General features: G+C 41.9%; 2 protein-coding genes across 5 annotated transcripts in view; one reads left to right on the forward strand and one right to left on the reverse strand.

The window, feature by feature from the left end:
• Window positions 1–275: 275 nt before the first annotated feature.
• Window positions 276–18,793, forward strand: rpa3 (replication protein A3). 2 transcript variants are annotated; one of them, XM_070881036.1, is made up of 4 exons: window positions 276–474; window positions 926–1,000; window positions 7,580–7,688; window positions 17,778–18,793. In XM_070881036.1, exons 1-4 carry the CDS (start codon window positions 376–378, stop codon window positions 17,858–17,860), a joined length of 366 nt encoding a protein of 121 aa, XP_070737137.1. In that variant the 5' UTR covers window positions 276–375; the 3' UTR covers window positions 17,861–18,793. The 2 variants fall into 2 exon arrangements, with proteins under 2 accessions (XP_070737137.1, XP_070737135.1); XM_070881034.1 differs by lacking the exon at window positions 276–474 and adding an exon at window positions 488–815.
• A 1,914-nt stretch (window positions 18,794–20,707) lies between these two features.
• The window catches only part of mios (missing oocyte, meiosis regulator, homolog (Drosophila)), an 83,864-nt gene continuing 82,075 nt past the window's right edge, over window positions 20,708–22,496 (reverse strand). For all 3 annotated transcript variants that reach the window (XM_070881038.1, XM_070881039.1, XM_070881037.1), the window contains one exon: window positions 20,708–21,935. In XM_070881038.1, the coding sequence (XP_070737139.1) occupies window positions 21,839–21,935 (97 nt within the window). In that variant the 3' untranslated portion in view covers window positions 20,708–21,838. The remainder of the gene's footprint in view (window positions 21,936–22,496) is intronic.

Genomic DNA, 22,496 nt, shown 5'->3' on the forward strand with positions numbered 1-22,496 from the left:
CCCAGGGCCCTGAAACTAATTAAAATGCCCCAGCCTGCGATCAACTAATGCTCCGAGACTGGCATGGAACCTCGGAACTTCTCTGCCACACACTATCTTGACCATTGGAAGAACAAATGTAAGAGACATTAATAAATGATGAGGATTTAGGTTGCTTCCATCCAGGGACGGCAGACGACGTACAGCTTTGCGACCGAGTGATGGTTTTACAATAGATCACAATCCGGAACAATTGTCGTGGTGGTCAAAGCGCAGGGGATTCTGTTCGGCGCCACACACCATCCGAGCGGAAGTTCCGGTGGCAACAACGGAAAGGATTTCCCGCCAAATTGCCGTTTGGAATTGAGCGGCTCGCCGGGTTCCAGAAGCAAGGACATGGCGGAGATCCTGGCTGTTCCGCGCACGCGCATCAACACCAGCATGGTCCCGGAGTTCACCGGGAAGGCGGTGTGCTTCGTGGGGAAAGTGCAGAAGGTAGGCGGCAGTCCGCGCCTCAACCACACAGGAGCTGTGCGGGAACCAGCCGGCCCGGGCCTCCCCTCCCCGCCTCACTCACTGTGCCTCACTTCCTCCCTCCCTCCGTGCCTCACTCACTCACTCTGCCTGTTCCTCTCCCTCTATTTGTGCCACTTTCTCTTTCTGTCCGCTTTTCTTTCTCTACATCTTTGCTTATCTTTTTCTAATTTTCACAATTATCAAATATGGAATATAATTCTAGTTATTTGAGTGGAGGCAAAATCTCAAATCATTTCAGAAACAATTGGATGCCACGATGTGGGGACATTATCATCTTTGGACCAATTGGACTATCATGGGTCAATTGATTTTTGTTAACTGTCGTTGTCTTGATATCTATAAAGATTGATCTCTTTGCCACTTTTTAATGTATATTAACCATTAAAAATTTTCTGTTTTTGAAAAACAGATTCACCCCACTGGGACCTCCTTTATTCTGTCAGATGGTGATGGGAAGAATGTAACAGTCGAAATGACTGATCCAGTAAGTAACTTTTAAAAATCTATGTATGCAAGATTTGTTCCCTGGAAACTGAGATATGATTTTATTTTCCTGAAACAGTCAAAATAAATCTTACTGGGAAATAAGTACTTAGACTGCATTATTTGGGAGCTGTTAATATGTTACCAGGTGCAAGTTGGTTTGTATTCCAATATTAACAGCTGGTGTAGGGGGAGGAGTATCAACAATGTGATAAGAATTGGGCCAATAGTATTACCTGGGACAAAAGTGTTATTTTCTTAATTTACCCACTCAAAATCTAGATGTGCCAATAAAGCACCGGAATTTGTTTTATATGATTGGTTAATCTTACTGTCATTCATAGAGTATGCCACAACTGTTTGTTCTATCCATCCTGTTCATTATTAATCAGCAGAAGTTTGCAGGCATAGTGTGGGAGTTCTTCATCATGGTGCATGCTGAGAGTTCGAGACCCGCAGTGTGATCTGCATAGTACAATTTGGCTGGTTGGTTGAGCCTCTTCATTCAAACAAGGTGTGGGTACACAATGCAAGTTGAGGAATGCAGCTCGATTCAAACATCAGGCCCCAGAGTATAAAACCTATTTGGAGATAGTATAATGATTTTAAAGGCAAATTTTAAAAAGGAAATTGCATGAAGGAAATCAGAAACTAAAATGTTGGAAATGCAGAGCAGGCCAGTCAGCATCTATATAGAAAAACAGATGTTGACTGACCTGATGTGTATTTCCAGGTCCAGGTCGGTGATTGGAGTGTGGGCAGATGTAGCAGGAGCGGCGAGGTCGAGGCGAATGAATGGCGAGACACTGTAGAGAGGGATGTGATTGGGGCCCAGGGGAGGAGTGAGTCTGTGCCAGGGGCAGCACGGTCCAGCCCACACTGCGATATGTGTGCGCTAGGTCCGTGCAGCAGAGCAGGTCTCCAGTCGTCTTGGGTAATCCTTGCCACTGGACCAAGACCTAGCTCTGTCAAGCCCGTGAGGTGGCTGGTGTGCAACGATCACCACACGTTATAAAAATCCACGCACAGGTATCTTCCACCCTTCAGGATGTAGTTCAGGACCTGGAACTTTAGGTCCTTCATTGGAACACCTGTGAACTTATCCTTTTTTGGCGTGGAAGCGAGTCATCCTCGTTTCGCGGGACCACCTATTATGATGTGTATTTCCAGCTTTTTCTGTTTTTTTTTGGACTTTCGAGCCTGTAATTTACGATTAACAGCGAAGCAAAGGTGTTCGCTGCTGGTCCAGAAGAAAGTGTCCCACAGAGATCTTGCGATCTTGGAGAAGTTTGCCTTTTTCAACATTCAAATGATTTCAACGTCCTGTAATGGGAATTCCTATGGCAATGCTGCTGTGTTGTCAACAAGCTGTCTAAGCAGCCAATAACATTGCAGAATTCTTGCACAGGAAACCAGGAAATGAGAAGCTGCTTTTATCTGGACTTTAAAAAAAATGTTCGAAGGAAAAATAAAGATAAAAGCTGAAATATCATGAAAAAACTTAAATAACATTTTAAAGTTTTTAAAAATTTTAATTTTTATCATAATAGAGAAATTTGACACAACAAATACAAAAATTTGTTTTTTGCGGTTACATAGATGAGCACTTTTGCATTAAACATCACAGCTACATAGATGTACTTGAGCAGTGGAATCAAATCTCAACAGTGCTGCATTGTGCAATTTAGACATAAATCTATTTTCAGACAATTTTCATAAACCAGTTACTCACTCGGAGGTTTTGATTGATTTTTGATTAGAATTATTGTTATGGTTGATGATTCTTAACACTGTCCCAGCAGTACAGCGGGACCTGGGGGTCCTGATGCATGAAACACAAAAGGTTAGTATGCAGATACAGCAAGTGATCAGGAAGGTCTTGGCCTTTATTGCAAAGGAAATGGAGTATAAAAGCAGGGAAGCCTTGCTACAGTTATACAGGGTATTGGTGAGGTCACATCTGGAATACTGTGTACAGTTTTGATTTCTATATTTAAGAAAAGATATACTTGCTTTGGAGGCAGTTCAGAGAAGGTTCACTAGGTTGATTCCGGAGATGAGGGGGTTGACTTATGAGGAAAGGTTGAGTAGGTTGGGCCTCTACTCATTGGAATTCAGAAGCATGAGAGGTGATCTTATCGAAACGTATAAGATTATGAGGGGGCTTGCAAGGTGGATGCAGAGAGGATGTTTCCACTGATGGAGGAGACCAGAACTAGGGGTCATAATCTTAGAATAAGGGGCCGTTCATTTAAAACTGAGATGAGGAGAAATTTCTTCTCTGAGGGTTGTAAATCTGTGGAATTCGCTGCCTCAGAGCTGTGGAAGCTGAGTCATTGAATAAATGTAAGACCAAGATAAACAGTTTCTTAACCGATAAGGGACCTCCAAACAGTAATAGGGATGTTGGGGAGGGCATCAAACAGGAAATTAGGGGTGCATGCAATAAAGGTGTAGCAGTTATAATGGGTGACTTTAATATGCACATAGATTGGGCTAACCAAACTGGAAGCAATACGGTGGAGGAGGATTTCCTGGAGTGCATAAGGGATGGTTTTCTAGACCAATATGTTGAGGAACCAACTAGGGGGGAGGCCATCTTAGACTGGGTGTTGTGTAATGAGAGAGGATTAATTAGCAATCTCATTGTGCGAGGCCCCTTGGGGAAGAGTGACCATAATATGGTGGAATTCTGCATTAGGATGGAGAATGAAACAGTTAATTCAGAGACCATGGTCCAGAACTTAAAGAAGGGTAACTTTGAAGGTATGAGGCGTGAATTGGCTAGGATAGATTGGCGAATGATACTGAAGGGGTTGACTGTGGATGGGCAATGGCAGACATTTAGAGACCGCATGGATGAATTACAACAATTGTACATTCCTGTCTGGCGTAAAAATAAAAAAGGGAAGGTGGCTATCTAGGGAAATCAGGGATAGTATTAAAGCCAAGGAAGTGGCATACAAATTGGCCAGAAATAGCAGCGAACCTGGGGACTGGGAGAAATTTCGAACTCAGCAGAGGAGGACAAAGGGTTTGATTAGGGCAGGGAAAATGGAGTACGAGAAGAAGCTTGCAGGGAACATTAAGGTGGATTGCAAAAGTTTCTATAGGTATGTAAAGCGAAAAAGGTGAGTAAAGACAAACGTAGGTCCCCTGCAGTCAGAATCAGGGGAAGTCATAACGGGGAACAAAGAAATGGCAGACCAATTGAACAAGTACTTTGGTTCGGTATTCACTAAGGAGGATACAAACAACCTTCCGGATATAAAAGGGGTCAGAGGGTCTAGTAAGGAGGGGGAACTGAGGGAAATCTTTATTAGTCGGGAAATTGTGTTGGGGAAATTGATGGGATTGAAGGCCGATAAATCCCCAGGGCCTGATGGACTGCATCCCAGAAAGTACTTAAGGAGGTGGCCTTGGAAATAGCGGATGCATTGACAGTCATTTTCCAACATTCCATTGCCTCTGGATCAGTTCCTATGGAGTGGAGGGTAGCCAATGTAACCCCACTTTTTAAAAAAGGAGGGAGAGAGAAAACAGGGAATTATAGACCGGTCAGCCTGACCTCAGTAGTGGGTAAAATGATGGAATCAATTATTAAGGATGTCATAGCAGTGCATCTGGAAAATGGTGACATGATAGGTCCAAGTCAGCATGGATTTGTGAAAGGGAAATCATGCTTGACAAATCTTCTGGAATTTTTTGAGGATGTTTCCAGTAAAGTGGACAAAGGAGAACCAAGTTGATGTGGTATATTTGGACTTTCAGAAGGCTTTCGACAAGGTCCCACACAAGAGATTAATGTGCAAAGTTAAAGCACATGGGATTGGGGGTAGTGTGCTGACGTGGATTGAGAACTGGTTGTCAGACAGGAAGCAAAGAGTAGGAGTAAACGGGTACTTTTCAGAATGGCAGGCAGTGACTCGTGGGGTGCCGCAAGGTTCTGTGCTGGGGCCCCAGCTGTTTACATTGTACATTAATGATTTAGACGAGGGGATTAAATGCAGTATCTCCAAATTTGCGGATGACACTAAGTTGGGTGGCAGTGTGAGCTGCGAGGAGGATGCTATTAGGCTGCAGAGTGACTTGGATAGGTTAGGTGAGTGGGCAAATGAATGGCAGATGAAGTATAATGTGGATAAATGTGAGGTTATCCACTTTGGTGGTAAAAACAGAGAGACAGACTATTATCTGAATGGTGACAGATTAGGAAAAGGGAAGGTGCAACGAGACCTGGGTGTCATGGTACATCAGTCATTGAAGGTTAGCATGCAGGTACAGCAGGCGGTTAAGAAAGCAAATGGCATGTTGGCCTTCATAGCGAGGGGATTTGAATACAGGGGCAGGGAGGTGTTGCTACAGTTGTACAGGGCCTTGGTGAGGCCACACCTGGAGTATTGTGTACAGTTTTGGTCTCCTAACTTGAGGAAGGACATTCTTGCTATTGAGGGAGTGCAGCGAAGATTCACCAGACTGATTCCCGGGATGGCGGGACTGACCTATCAAGAAAGACTGGATCAACTGGGCTTGTATTCACTGGAGTTCAGAAGAATGAGAGGGGACCTCATAGAAATGTTTAAAATTCTGACGGGTTTAGACAGGTTAGATGCAGGAAGAATGTTCCCAATGTTGGGGAAGTCCAGAACCAGGGGTCACAGTCTGAGGATAAGGGGTAAGCCATTTAGGACCGAGATGAGGAGAAACTTCTTCACCCAGAGAGTGGTGAACCTGTGGAATTCTCTACCACAGAAAGTATTTGAGGCCAATTCACTAAATATATTCAAAAGGGAGTTAGATGAAGTCCTTACTACTCGGGGGATCAAGGGTTATGGCGTGAAAGCAGGAAGGGGGTACTGAAGTTTCATGTTCAGCCAGGAACTCATTGAATGGCGGTGCAGGCTAGAAGGGCTGAATGGCCTGCTCCTGCACCTATTTTCTATGTTTCTATGGGGAGCAGGCAGGGAAGTGGACCTGAGTCCATGATCAGATCAGCCATGATCGTATTAAATGGTGGAGCAGGCTTGAGGGGCCGTGTGGCCTACTCCTGCTCCTATTATGTTCTTATGGCAGGTGAACTTGAGATGACAAGGGATTTGTCAATGGTGATAGACGTTGACACTAGAGAGTTTACTCCAAACTCTTGCAACCTGCATAAAGCTCAATCCATCTTCCAAATGCAGTAAGCAACAGCTGCTGAACTTGGAAAGTGAACAGCTGTGAGATGGGAGCTTTTATAGCATATTTGCAGCTGTCAAGTAATGAGATGATTCCATGATCATTCAACTCCCGACCTGCTTACCTGACGTGATTCATGAGCTACATAGACCCAATTGGGCGACCTGGTAAACTCTGAAGGCGAGTTCAAATAGTTGTTAATGTTATGTTAACAAGGTCATAATGACCTGAATTGCCTCCCTCGTGGCGGATCTGCTTTGCATTGACAGACCCGACATTTGGGAAAGGTGCGCAGCGGCGGGTTGACAGCGGGGTCCCTATCCAACCCACTACCGATCGAGCTCACTGACCCCTCCCACCCCCCACCCAAAAAAAATCCCCCCCCCCCCCCCGCAGTCTCAACCAGGAAGTGCAACTTAGAATATTTAATTCAACGTAAAATCATGTACAGAAAGCAAAATGAAGAAAGAAAGATGGGATTAAGAGAAAGAGATAAAAGATAGATTAAAAAAAAAGTAAAAAAAAAAAATTAAATCTCCAATAATTAAAATCTGAAGAAATGAGACTCCACACTTGTAAAAGTACATTTCCAGTGCCAGAGAGATTGTTCAGCAGTAATTAAAGACTTATCACACCATTAAAAATGTACTTACACCTGAATGGACAAGTCCTCTCTCTTTCTGGCATGTTTAGCCGGTATCTACTGGGTAAGTACTGAAAATTCATGCCCTTCATGTGTTCTAATGTTGAATCTATCAGCAAGGTTCTGTAATAGCACAGCTTCTGCAGGAGCAGGGCAAATCGGACAGAAACGCCCGCCCACATTTCTGCGTTTAACTGCGCATGCCTTAAGTTGCTGATGGCCTTACCATTATTATTACCACCACAAAATCCAGGCCAATATATACTGCATATTTCATTTCTTGATAATCAACTGTGAATTATTGATAGATTTAAACCTTTGCATTTATGTCCACAGTTATTCTCCTGTATGTGTTTTCAAAGAACCTGGCACACAGCAACAATTTGCACCTACTGTGACTTCCATTACTGGCATAAAAGTTGACTAAAAACAGAATAATTCCCCCTCGGCACCATTTTGTCAAAATTTAATACATCATAAAGCTCACTGAAGTTTTCAAAGCTGTTCTTGAATTTGGGAGAACCATACAACACTGACAAATGTTTTGAGTTACACATTTCTGTAAGATTACTATCTTATCCAGGTATCAATTATTTTCTGTACATGTATACAAGCAGATCAGAGTATGCATCAATAAAAACTATTTGGTGTTTTGAATCCTTTCTGCAATAGCACTAATCTAGGGATGGAATTGAGCCCTCTGTAATGTGTGCAATTAAATACAAAGTCCATTTTACCTAATTTTATGCTGTTACCTAGCTCGATGAAGAGTTGAGTGGAATCATTGAAGTGGTTGGAAAGGTCACACACAAAGCCACCATCAAGGCTGTTTACTATGCCCCTTTCCGAGAGGATAAGAACAGTTTTGGTATGTATAACATGAATCTGCTGTAAACCTTTACCAAAAGCTAGAATTTAACCTATTTAAATATGTGCAACTTGATTTTGTGTTTGTCTTGTAAGTTTTATTTTAATCACTTCATGTTGAGAAGATGGGGGAGAATTATTGGTGTCCTAATCATTGTCATATTCACAATAATCAGTGTTAAAGCTTCCCTTTGTTAGAACATTTGTTTTCCCCCCCAGATGTATTTTTTTATTGTAGCTAATCTCAATTCCTTCCATCCTTTGCATGGTTCTACCCCCCTCCTATTATAAAGAAAAACAAGGGACCTTTGTCCCCTCCAGTTTTGGTTTGACTTTTCTCTATCCTAAATTAGATTTCTATTTTGCTTGGTCCTGTGTCGTCCCCCGCCCCGGCCTCCATCTTGATCCCTTTCTGTTTGAGCGATAAGAAATACACATGTACACAAGATTGCTAGAACTGAAACGTTTAAAAAAAAAATTCACATTCCATAAGCATGTACAAGACCCATTTGATAAACTGCTGGATAAGGGGTCTATTCCCAAACATCTAGAGATGTTGGACATATGTGAGATAGGTTGGGGTTTCATCAACCCCTCACTGGAAGCTGCTGGCCTCTAACCTGTGTACATGAAATATTGCCTGTGGCAGAGCCGCCCACTGTATTGGTTTTAAAATGATATGGGATGTTGAAACAGTTTGGGTGGAGATAATAAGGGGAAAAAGTCACTGGTGGGCGTAGTCTATAGGCCCCCTAACAGTAGCACCTCTGTTGGTCGGAGTATAAACCAGGAAATAATGGGGGCTTGTAAATAGCAATAATCATGGGTGATTTTAACCTCCATATTGATTGGACAAATCAAATTAGTCAGGGTAGCCTTGAGGAAGAGTTCAAAGAGTGCATAAGGGACGGGTTCCTTGAGTAGTATGTAACGGAATCAACTAGGGGCCAGGCTATCTTGGATCTGGTCCTGTGTAATGAGATAGGATTAATAAACAATCTCCTAGTAAAGGATCCCTTTGGAATGAGTGATCATAGCATGGTTGAATTTCAAATTCAGATGGAGGGTGAGAAAGTTGGATCTCAAACCAGCGTACTAAGCTTAAATAAAGGAGACTGAAGGTATGAGGGCAGAGTTAGCTAAAGTGGACTGGAAAAATAGATTAAAGTGTAGGACGGTTGATGAACAGTGACATACATTTAAGGAGATATTTCACAACTCTCAAGAAAAATATATTCCAGTGAGGAGAAAAGGGTGTAAAAGAAAAGATAGCCATCCTAACTAAAGAAATAAAGGACGGTATCCAATTTAAAAACAAGGGCATACAACGTGTCCAAAACTAGTGGGAGGACAGAGGATTGGGAAGCTTTCAAAAGCCAGCAAAGACTGACTCAAAAAATGATTTAAGAAAGGGAAGATAGACTATGAAAGTAAAGTAACAAGAAATATAAAAACAGATAGCAAGAGTTTCTATAGGAATATAAAAAGGAAAAGAGTGGCTAAAGTAAATGTTGGTCCCTCAGAGGACAAGACCAGGGAATTAGTAATGGGGAACATGGAGATGGCAGAAACTCTGAACAAATATTTTGTATCAGTCTTTATGGTAGAGGACACAAACAATATCCCAATGGTGGATAGTCAAGGGGCTATAGGGGGTGGGGGGGAGAAACTTATCACAATCACAATCACTAAGGAGGTGGTACTCAGTAAGATAATGGGACGAAAGGCAGATAAATCCCCTGGACCTGATGGCTTGCATCCTAGGGTCTTAAGAGAAGTAGCGGCAGGGATAGTGAATGCATTGGTTGTAATTTACCAAAATTCCCTGGATTCTGGGCTGGTCCCAGCAGATTGGAAAACTGCAAATATAACGCCCCTATTTAAAAAAGGAGACAGACAAAAAGCAGTAAACTATAGACCAGTTAGCCTAACATCTGTAGTTGGGAAAATGTTGCCGTCCATTATTAAAGAAGCAGTAGCAGGACATTTGGAAAAGCATAATTCAGTCAAGCAGTCAGCATGGATTTATGAAGGGGAAATCATGTTCGACAAATTTGCTGCCATTCTTTGAGGATGTAACGAACAGGGTGGATAAAGGGGAACCAGTGGATGTGGTGTATTTGGACTTTCCGAAGGCATTTGATAAGGTGCCACATAAAAGATTACTGCACAAGATAAAAGTTCACGAGGTTGGGGGGTAATATATTAGTTAGCCAATCCTCTATCCATGCTAACAGAAAGTCGGGATAAATGGTTCATTCTCGGGTTGGCAATCAGTAACTAGTGGGGTGCCACAGGGATCAGTGCTGGTGCCCCAACTATTTACAATCTATATTAATGACTTGGAAGAAGGGACCGAGTGTAACGTAGCCAAGTTTGCTAACGATACAAAGATGGGAGGAAAAGCAATATGTGAGGAGGACACACAAAATCTGCAAAAGGACAAAGACAGGCTAAATGAGTGGGCAAAAATTTGGCAGATGGACTATAATGTTGGAAAGTGTGAGGTCATGCACATTGGCTGAAAAAATCGAAGAGCAAGTTGTTATTTTTTAAATGGAGAAAAATTGCAAAGTGTTGCAGTACAGTGGGACCTGGGGATACTTGTGCATGAAACACAAAAGGTTAGTATGCAGGTACAGCAAGTGATCAGGAAGACCAATGGAATCTTGGCCTTTATTGCAAAGGGGATGGAGTATAAAAGCAGGAACGTCTTGCTACAGTTATACAGGGTATTGGTGAGGCCACACCTGGAATAATGCATACAGTTTTGGTTTCCATACTTACGAAAGGATATGCTTGCTTTGGAGGCAGTTCAGAGAAGGTTCACGAGGTTGATCCCGGAGATGAGGGGGTGACTTATGAGGAAAGGTTGAGTAGGTTGAGCCTCTACTCATTGGAATTCAGAAGAATGAGAGATGATCATATCGAAATGTATAAGATTATGAGGGGGCTTGACAAGGTGAATGCAGAGAGGATGTTTCCACTGATGGGGGAGACTAGAACTAGGGGGCATAATCTTAGAATAAGGGGCTGCCCATTTAAAACTGCGATGAGGAGGAATTTCTTCTCTGAGGGTTGTAAATCTGTGGAATTCGCTGCCTCAGAGAGCTGTGGAAACTGGGCCATTGAATAAGTTTAAGACAGAGATAGACAGCTTCTTAACCGATAAGGGAATAAAGGGTTATGGGGAGCGGGCAGGGAAGTGGACCTTAGTCCATGATTGGATCAGCCATGATTGTATTGAATGGCGAAGCAGGCTCGAGAGGCCATATAGCCTACTCCTGCTCCTATTTCTTATGGGATGCTTGATTCCACCCGACAGCTGGGTAGCAATGTGTCATTGGTTGGACCACACCTGAGAACAGTTTCCTCAACGTTCCTTTGTCTCCGGTTGCCTAATGCATTCCCTTTACTTTTAACAGTTTCTAACTTTTTGTATACTTTTACTATGCATGCATTATGCTCTACCCTCCTGTATGTTGGATCTACTTTGGGCTCTCCACTTCAGGCTTTGAACCCTCCAAAATAAAATGCACGTTTGTGACTTTCCTCTTGCAGAGATCTGCGGTGGAAGTATTGGGGCAAACAGTAACTTGAACATTTTTTATTTAAAAAAAAAATATATATTTTCTACATAGAGCAACTGGGACAATTTGTATAAACAAAGTAATTCTCCTAGAAACCTTGAGTGCAATGTCTCCAGCTGCAGAAAGTCTTGGGTATGCTACTTCATAGCATTTGCTAGTTGGAATATGCAATGAACTTCAATTTTCCTGGAATCTTAACTCCCTCTTGATGCTTTTCGTCAAGTTGCACCATCACTGAAGAATAGAAAATCTACTTAACAACTGCCATTTTACATATATTTTATGAACCCTTTGCTATTACAGTTTATAGGCATGGCTTGTCTGTGACTCCAGCATGTTTGCATGCTATTGCAGAGAATCTTTAGCAATTGTGGTTACCAGACATTTAAAATGGTCACAGTTCCTGTAGGGAAAGGGTTAGAATTGTTTTTTTTTTTAAAACCGTATACTATACCAATAAATAAGTAATTGGAACTTGCACTGCTGCTATCACTGAGGTCACTTTTGATCTAGGTAATTCTCAATGTGCTAACTGTCTAAAATGCTGGATGGAGTTATAAATTCAGAAGGTTATTGGAGTGTTTCGAGTACATAATTCAATATTTCAGTTTAATCTAAAAAAAATTCAATCCTAAAGTCTCAAGGATGGTAGCCATTTAGTGATTGATTGCTACAGACCACTTAGGAATTGCTTGCTCCTCTGTCCAACATTTCTTTGGCCATATGTAATCCAGTAAACACTTCAGGCAGAATAATCTATAGGGTGCTCTGTTAAGATAATCCCTCCAGTGATCTGGAATTGGGAAAACAATACATGCTTAAATTTGTGCATGTAAAAAAAAAAGTTGGATTAAAGCTAGTTCCAATATAGCCACTTTTGTTTTTGTCATCGGTGTATCTGCATTTGAGTTGCACTTGCACTTACTTGGTATAATGAAACTATATAGCTTGCCACTCAACAGTGTTTTCCTTCAAAACTTAACTCCATCTAATAAAATCCAGGAGCCAACTGGTCCCATACAAGATAACTTAAATACAATGTTAAAAGGCAGGTACCAGATTTTGTCTGAATCTAAATTGTAAAATAGTCTGAATGTCTTAAAATCAAAAGACTCTGCAGCCAGCAGTGTGAATATTTGTGTATCTATAAAAATAATGGGCTAGGTGTGTGTTAAGGATACAAGTGCAACGTGTGTGGATTGTTTACTGCTCAAGTAAATGCTGAGCACCCTGAAGTTATTGTGATACGAGGCAATGGTTTGAATATTTCCCAAGCTCAGTTTACAGAAAAGGTACAAGTCAGGAATTCACTTGACATTCTAAGAAGAAAATATGTAAATGGGTATTTTTTTTATACCTCTTTACATTTAATAAGGCAGTTTGAAATTTAAATTTTCTGCCTCCACCATCATGTCTGAGATTGACCGGTCTTTTCTGAACTGAGCTTTCTTTACATCCAAATGGTACAGATTGGATGAGATAATATGACAGTAATGACAGAATGGCAGGCAGTGACTAGTGGGGTACCGCAAGGTTCTGTGCCCCAGCTGTTTACATTGTACATTAATGATTTAGACAAGGGGATTAAATGTAGTATCTCCAAATTTGCAGATGACACTAAGTTGGGTGGCAGTGTGAGCTGCGTGGAGGATGCTATGAGGCTGCAGAGCGACTTGGATAGGTTAGGTGAGTGGGCAAATGCATGGCAGATGAAGTATAATGTGGATAAATGTGAGGTTATCCACTTTGGTGGTAAAAACAGAGAGACAGACTATTATCTGAATGGTGACAGATTAGGAAAAGGGGAGGTGCAACGAGACCTGGGTGTCATGGTACATCAGTCATTGAAGGTTGGCATGCAGGTACAGCAGGCAGTTAAGAAAGCAAATGGCATGTTGGCCTTCATAGCGAGGGGATTTGAGTACAGGGGCAGGGAGGTGTTACTACAGTTGTACAGGGCCTTGGTGAGGCCACATCTGGAGTATTGTGTACAGTTTTGGTCTCCTAACTTGAGGAAGGACATTCTTGCTATTGAGGGAGTGCAGCGAAGGTTCACCAAACTGATTCCCAGGATGGCGGGACTGACATATCAAAGACTGGATCAACTGGGCTTGTATTCACTGGAGTTCAGAAGAATGAGAGGGGACCTCATAGAAACGTTTAAAATTCTCATGGGTTTCGACAGGTTAGATGCAGGAAGAATGTTCCCAATGTTAGGGAAGTCCAGAACCAGGGGTCACAGTCTAAGGATAAGGGGTAAGCCATTTAGGACCGAAATGAGGTGAACCTGTGGAATTCTCTACCACAGAAAGTTGTTGAGGCCAATTCACTAAATATATTCAAAAAGGAGTTAGATGTAGTCCTTACTACTAGGGGGATCAAGGGGTATGGCGAGAAAGCAGGAATGGGGTACTGAAGTTGCATGTTCAGCCATGAACTCATTGAATGGCGGTGCAGGCTCGAAGGGCCGAATGGCCTACTCCTGCACCTATTTTCTATGTTTCTATTCCAGTTAATAAACCACGAGGGCTTTGTAATGTCAAGAGATTTAGTGGCACGTGTACACTCGCAGCTTGATTATATTTGAATTCTCCTGTGTAAAATATTTTGGTTCTCTTTTTTTCTAAAATGTTATCTGGTAGAAAAGACATGAAGGGTTTGGAACCTGAAGATACAATATAGGACATTATATGCTGATATAGTGCCATTCAAAGAGCAGGGCGTTCTCTGTCTTCTGACTGACATTTCTTTCTCAACCAACACCACCAAAAATAGATTATCTGGTCATTCATTCACTGCTTGTTGGACCTGTTGTGCACGTTTGCCTACATAACTGTTGCAAAGCACTTTGGAACTTCCTGGCGATGTGATGAGGTGTTTAAATAAAGTTTAAAAAAATTTAATTTTGAGGTGCTGATCTCCACTATTTGGTTAATCAATAAATTGAAATTTAATGTGGTACAACTATCTGCGTACTTCCATTCAGGTGGAAAATACTTTTCCACTTTCCCCCTCTTTCCTTTTCTCTTTCTCCCTCCCTGACCGCTTGCTCCTGTCATCATGCCTCCTTTCATCTTTCCTCTCGGATACTCTGCCCTCCCAAATCCCTACCCCAATCCTTCATTACTCTTCGACCTTCCTACTCTCCTGCTGCCATCCCAGGCTTGACTCCGTCCTAGATAAGCCTACAGCTTCCCTCTGTGCTTCTCTTGGCATCCTACAAAGGGCCCATCAAGGCAATCGTCGCTGCCTCCTTGTGAGCAGCAACCCCAACTGCCCCATCCTACTCTCTCGCCGGCCTTCCCACTTAGCGCTGACCCTGTGGATGCAGGCAGTGGGGCAGCCATCACCGACCCTCTCCTCATCTCCCTCCAGAACGTCCGTTCGTTTGCAAACAAGTCCCTTCCCATCCATGAGCTTATCGTGGATGATGGCATCAACATCATGGCCCTGACGGAAACCTGGTTGAGAGGCGATGACACCTTATCATTAAATGAAGCCTCCCTGCCGGGCTATAATCTTCCACCACTTGCCCCGCTCAGACCACTGTGGTGGTGGTGGTGTGGCTCTCATCAAATCACACATTGATCTGTCCCCCTACTCATCTGGCATTCTTCCCCTTTGAGCATCTCACCCTTCCTTTAAAATTCTCGTTCTCTACCGCCCACCTAAGTACCGTATAATTATTGATATTTCTTCACTACTTTCCTCCCTCTGCCCCGAATGACTTCAGTCTCAGTGATTTCAACCTCCATCTCAATTTGTTATGCTCTCTTCTGAGTTCACTAGCCTCCTATCCTCCCTTAATCTCTCTCTCACCAACCCAAATTTACAGCCACCCTCTTGACCTTGCTATTCCCATCGTGTGAATCGCAGATAAGGCCATCTCTGACCACTTCCTTGAATCGCTCTCCACCCACAGCCCCCTTCCATGCCCCCCCAACCCTACCTCCTGTGTCCGCCCCTGAAAAAAAAACACTCCCGACTATCTTACAATGACACTTATGAACTCCCAACTGTCCAGCCTTTGGCCCTCCATTCACTTTGACATTTCTGCAGATACTGATCTACTCAATCACACCCTCACCATCATGATGCCCTAGTCCTTGTTAAAACAATTACTCTCTCTCACCCTGGCTGTTCCTCCTCGTTCCTTCCTGATCTTCGCTCCCTTAAGTCCAAGTGACACAGTCTTGAACGGATATGGCTGGACCACAAAGATCTATCGGATCCTGCTCCCATCTGCCAAAATTGCTCACTATTCCAGAATGATTCTGGAATGTTAAGATAAACCCCGGCTTCTATTCTACACATGGAAACCGCATATTTAAATCCTTCTGCCCAATCTCCACCCTCACCTCCTACAATAAGTGTGAGGAGCTCAAGGACTGCTTTGTCTCTAAGATTGAAACCATCCATTCGGCGGTCTCTGCCTCTTCCCTTCTTTCCACTAGCTCACCGGGCCAGACTTCCTCTAAGGATCCCCCCTTCCCCAACCCTGACCTCACATCTTTTTCCAGCTTACTCCGATCTCCCCTCATGACCTTTCTGAGCTCATCCTGTCCATCAAACTCACTTCCTGCTCCCTTAACCCTATTCCCACCAAACTGCTGATCACCCAACTTCCGTTTCTGGCTCCCATGTTAGCTGACATTGTTAACGGTCCCCTCTCCCTCAAATCTGCTGTCATCACCCTTATCGTCAAAAAATCAACCCTCGACCTCTCCGTCCTTGCAAATTATCACCTCATCTCCAACCTCCCTTTCCTCTCAAGTCCTTGAACGTGTTGTCGCCTTCCAAATCTGTGCCCATCTTTCCCGCAATTCCATGTTTGAATCCCTCCAATCCGGATGCTGTGCCTGCCAGTATCAAAATGGCTCTCATCAGTCACAAATGACATCCTTTGTGACAAAGGCAAACTATCCCTCCTCATCCTCCTTGACTTGACTACAGCCGTTGGCACAGTTGACCACTGTCCTTCTCTAAAGCCTCTCCACCGTCGTCCAGCTGAGTAGGACTGCACTTGCCAGGTTCCATTCTTATCTAACCGTAGCCAGAGAATCACTTGCAACGGCTTCTCTTCCCGCTCCTGCATTGTTACCTCTGGTGTCCCCCAAGAATCTACCCTTGGTCCCTCCTATTTCTCTTCTGTATGTTGCCCCTTGGCGACATCATCCAAAAACACAGCTTCAGTTTCCACATGTACGCTGACACCCCAGCTCTACCTCACTACCACTTCTCTCAACACCGACAGTCTCTAAATTGTCAGACTGCTTGTCCGACGTCCAGTTCTGGATGAGCAGAAATTTTCTCCAGTTGAATATTGGGAAAACCGAAGCTATTGTTTTCGGTCTCTCCACAAACTCTCTTACCTAGCCACTGACTCCATCACTCTCCCCAACTTCTGTCTGAGGCCGAACCAGACTGTTCGCAACCTTGGTGTCATATTTGACCCTGAAATGAGCTTTCGACCACACATCCGCAACATAACTAAGACCGCCTATTTCCACCTCCATAAACATTGCCCTCGTCTTTGCTCATCCCTGCCTTTGTTACCTCTAGACTTGACTATTGCAATGCACTCCTGGCTGGCCTCCCACATTCTATCCTACGTAAACAAGAGGTGATCCAAAACTCGGCTGCCTGTGTCCTAACTCGCCTGTTCACCCATCACCCTGTGCTCGCTGACCTATATTGGCTTCCGGTTAAGCAATGCCTAGATTTCAAAAAGCTCATCCTTATTTTCAAATCCCTCCACGGCCTCGGCCCCTCCCTAATAATCTCCTCTTCTCTCCCCTCCCCCAAAGTTGTCTGCGTTCCTCTAATTCTGTCCTCGTGAGCATCCCTGAATATAATCGTTCAACCATTGGTGGCCACAGCATAGAAAATAGGTGCAGGAATAGGCCATTCGGCCCTTCGAGCCTGCACCACCATTCAATATGATCGTGGCTGCTCCTGCAACTTCAGTACCCCATTGCTGCTTTCTCTCCATAGCCCTTGATCCCTTTAGCCATAAGAGCCACATCTAACTCCCTTTTGAATATATCTTAACGAACTCACCTCAACAACTTTCTGTGGTAGAGAATTCCACAGGTTCACAATTCTGAGTGAAGAAGTTTCTCCTCATCTCAGTCCTAAATGGCTTACCCCTTATCCTTAGACTGTGTCCTCTGGTTCTGGACTGCCCCAACATCGGGAACATTCTTCCTGCATCTAACCTGTCCAATCCCGTCTAAATGTTTCTATGCTCAAACTCTCCACCTATCTTTCCTCCTTCAAAACGCTCCTTAAAACCTACCTCTTTGACCAAGTTTTGGTCACCTGCAGTAATTTCTACTTATGCGGCTCAGTGTCAAATAGTTTTATCTCAATACTCCAGTGAAGCGCCTTGGAATGTTTCACCAAGTTAAAGGTGCTATATAAATACAAGTTGTTGTAATTATTTAGGCTCTACCGATACTTGGCTAGACTAATTGTTTCCTTCTACCGTTGTTTTTCAGATCTCAGCCTTTACAATGAAGCCCTGCACATCTTGCATGAATTTCCACAGTACTATCCATTTAGTGTTACAAGCAGCAGTTGATTTCCTCATTGTGAAGAATCAGTATGATTTGGAACACTATATGTACTATCCAATAGAACGCCAGTGTGATTTATCCTCAATTACTGGACTTAATTTTTGTTTTAATACATAGAAATTTACAGCGCAGGAGGCCATTTCGGCCCATCGGCTGCCATGGCCCTTGGTCAGCAGCCCTAAAGGTTACATATAAACCTATGAACAATGACGGAAAGGCAGAGCACCCAGGCCAACCAGTCCACCTCACACAACTGCGACACCCCTTATACTGAAACATTCTATACCATGTGATCTCCTGGGAGAGGCAAAAACCAGATGCAAACCCAAGCCAACTAATGGTCTGCTAACTTTGAAGTGAAAGATAAAAGTGCAATGTCAAAGTTTATGCTTTTATATATTTTCTAAAATGTTACAAAACCCATAATTTCAGAAATCTGAGTTTGTTGAATGATAAGCACCTCACTTCTCAATGCATCCAGCAGTTAGGAAGCTGCTAAAAAGAAATACTTCATTCCAAGCAGGTTTAAATGTAAGCAGACAAAAATATTATAAATTGGTTACTATATGCTATTTGTATTGGTACTTGTTCTTGCCCCTTAGCGTAGTTAGAATCCTAAATCAATGTTTGGCAAAGCATGTGATTTCTCCACGAGTAGTGAAGGAAAACAAAATGTAAGTCCTTTAATGGATTTAAAACGAAAACAAGAAAAAATCCTTTTGCAGAATTTTGTATTACAACTGTACAATAATTCTTGCCTTTTTGGAAGACATAACTACGCAGCATTATGCCTTTTGGCATATGAAAGAAAACAGCTAGTGCAAATTGAAGGTTGTAACACAATTAAGTTTAATTAGTGTAATTTTACTTGTATTTTGTTCCCTTATAGATGAGGATATTCAAATAAAATGTATGGAAAGTTAACTTTTTCCCTACAACTTGGTGTATATGGTCATCTTTTGCATTCTGCAAAGCAATATGGATAAAGTGTTCCTGTGTAGTGCTGTTATTTGCTTGCAATGAGTCAGGATGGGCTAAAGTGCAATACAGATGGCTTTAGTCATTTATCTCGTGACATTACTCAGAATATTTCATTTTCTAAATAGGGGTGTGGTGCCATGTATGCATGACATGACCACTAATGTCAAATTCTGTTTTTAACTACACCTAGATCTGTGATTGGTTCCTGGATGGCTGCAGGTTTGTGCTTCACAGCTATCCTTTGTTTTTTCTAGTCATCATTCCAGGTGCCGCTAGTGAAAGCTTTCCCCTTTGCTTGCAAAGTATTCAAAATTCAATTTTATTTTGAACTCATTAGAATGTTTTTCAGCTTTCTGAAATTTAATAATTTAAACACCAAACTTCGATTTGAAATTGATTTTTTTTTCTCAAACAACTTTTAAAATATATATATATAAACAATGCTTACACTTGAACTTTGCCCTGTTTCTGAAAAACAACCAAATAGATGGTGTTAAGGGGCTGAAAAGAAACACTTGCATTTATACTAAGAAAATGCACACTACAGAATCTGCCAACAGTCACTACTGTGCAAAAAGATCAAGTCCAAGTTCTGGCATTTGAAAGGCTGAGGGCTTCAAATGAACAGACAAATGACACCTTTGTTACTGGAATTTTTTAATGTCTTGTTACAAAAACCTTACTTTGGACATTAGAGAGATTTCAGTGATTGAGAAAATTTGGACATTGTTTTTCAAAAAGCATTTGGAATGATTTGAATGGCTCACCCTTTTTTCAGAATTGGTTGATTATCCTGAGCAATCATTTATGATTGGTTATTTCCAATAGGTGGAAGTGGCTAGCGTTTGTGATGGAGTAAGCCTGGTCCACAATTCTATTAGATCCATATGTAATGTGTACCTCAACTTCATTTACTCGCCTTTGATCGATATGCCTCGATACCCTTACTGAAAAAAAGTCTGTCGATCTCGGTTTTGAAAATTTCAACTGTCCGCCAGCCACAGCCTTTGAAAGAGTTCCCCTTTGTGAGAAAATTTTTTAAAATTGTGCCTCATTGTCCAGCAGAGACTTGGAAGTTTGTCTTGGCTGATGGAGGCGTAATTGAACCAATGACAATTAACTTTCAAGACTTATATAAAAAAACTTGAAGCAAAGCTAGTTAATATAAAGAGCAAAGATTAAAATATCCATTGAATAATGTACAAGACAATTTTTCATTTCTGAATCAAAATTCTTCAGATTTTTTTTAGCTGAATAACAAGGATATATGCTGATAGTGCCGATGCACTAGTTTATTGGACGTTACATGTTTTGAGTCGGAGGATATGGCACTTCTTTTTTTTTTAAACTTTCTTCTTTCAGCATCCCAACTACATAGTATATACTGCACAGGCTGTGTCCTCAGAGATCAGTTCTCAGAGATCAAGACTCAGAAGTTTTCTTCGGACCTCAAAATTATGGAACTCAATTTTTGCCTGCTACAATCTTCAAAAAACAAGTGTGGCATACTCATCACTATTTCACTCTCAACATTGATGGACGTCAGTCAGTCTTTCACTTTAGGTTTTTCATTGGAGATTTTTTTAATCAAGTTTACCCACATCAACTGATTTAAATTTAATTAATATAAATTTGGCTAAATTATTTTTAGTTGGCTACAAATTATACAGTGCCATTTTGAGATTATAATTTAGTGATGGACTACTGCTTAATCAACTTTTACTCGCATGAGTGACCCCCATCTCAAAGCACAGATGCTTACTTCATATTGTTGACATTATTCGATAGACAGGAAGAAAAATAGTAAAGAGCACAAAAAACTATATAACTGGGTCAAAGCTGTAGGCTTTTTTTATGCAGAAGGAAAATACTTTTGAGATATAAATGTGCATACTTTATTTACAAATTTATTGTGAAACCAATGAAAATAGAACACCTTTGGTTTTAGGCACACACACAGCAAATATCAAGCACCAATATGAACAGTAAATGCAGTTTACAAATTATGTGCAAGATGAGGGTTACATTTTTTACAACTCCCTTTAAAGTAAATTAATGGCTCAATATTTTTTGCACATTACTATATAATTTAATGAAGTTTCACTGCCAACACAGCCAAGGCCATATTAGATTTCACATAGTTAAATTGTCAAGTTCAATCTGATTTCACGCATTAATTAGCAGTTGCCTAAACAGTTATTGCTTCAATAAGCGACCATATTCAATATATTTACATGGAAATTAAAAGATGGTATGTTTCTATGTATGCTCTACTGAATTTAATAAAAGGTAGTGAATCACAGGAAGGGAGAATTTAACACAAATCAGTACTAATGTAAGAAACAGGGCTAGAGGTGACTGAGGCACTTTAGTAAGTGTACAGATATTCCTCTCTATGGCATTTAGGATTATGCGCCAATTCAGCAGGATGTAGAGAGAAACCAATCATATTGATGCAATAATACTCCAGTCTTTTACTTAACGCCAGGTTACATTGGCATATCCTCCTTGTACATCAATTCTAATTTCCTGGAATTGGAAAAAAACTGAAAAGAGAGTTTTGTCTAATTTTTACAATGTGAATCCAAGCAGTCTGTGTTAAAATCTCATTGAGAGCATCGCATTGTCGAGTTTTTCCCACACATGTTCTAGCTAAAATGGCTTTACTGCTGCAGACAATATAGAAATGAACCAATATTATAGTAGCAGGTTCAAGGACTGTTCAGTATCATCTAGCACATTTCCTGGATGATGCTCAGAATCCCAAGTCAGATCCTGGAACGTCTTGAAATGAACTGGATCAGCCCCTAAAACATGACACACATACAGGCTAATTTCTGCTATACCTGGGTATATCGTGCAGATCAAAATCATTCAGACATCAACTTGATGGAACAATTTATTTTTTCATTACTTTGAGAGCTACAAGTGCTCGGTAGAAGGTGGTACACACTGAGATTTTGAAGGATAATTAGAAAGCAGTATCTTAGATGCTTGTCTCTTTAGCTCTGGGATGTTTCTGCTGGGATTAGATTTCCTGTTGTATCCAACTGCATGCACTTACAGGTACACGCAGACACTGGGCACTCATGGTGATCCCTGTGGGGGGGACAATTACAAAAGCAATAGCAGTAAAGATTAGAATTGGAAATGGAAAGAAAGACAGACTTACATTTATATAGCGCCTTTAGCCACCGCCGGACATCTCAAAAGCACTTTACAGCCAATGAAGTAATTTGAAGTGTAGTCACTGTTGTAATGTAGGAAACGTGGCAGCCAATTTGGGCTCAGCAATGTGATAATGACCAGATAATCTGCTTTTATTATGTTGATTGATGGATAAATATTGGCCAGGACACCAGGGTTACACCCCTGCTCTTTGAAATAGTGCTATGGGTTCTTTTATGTCCACCCGACAGGGCTTCGGTTTAAAGTCTCATCAGGGAAGACGGCACCTCTGACAATGCAGCACTCCCTCAGTACTGCACTGGAGTGGCGACCTAGATTTTTGCGTGCAAGTTTCTGGAGTGGGGCTTGAACCCACAACCTTCTGACTCAGGCGAGAGTGCTACCTACTGAGCCACTGGCTGAAAGGGAGATATTCTACAAGACTGAAAAGATGGGCCTGAATTTGCGGTAGGAGGCTTCCCACGGACAAAT

The sequence above is a fragment of the Pristiophorus japonicus genome, chromosome 5 (genome assembly GCF_044704955.1).
Source record: "Pristiophorus japonicus isolate sPriJap1 chromosome 5, sPriJap1.hap1, whole genome shotgun sequence".
NCBI classification, from domain to species: domain Eukaryota; kingdom Metazoa; phylum Chordata; class Chondrichthyes; family Pristiophoridae; genus Pristiophorus; species Pristiophorus japonicus.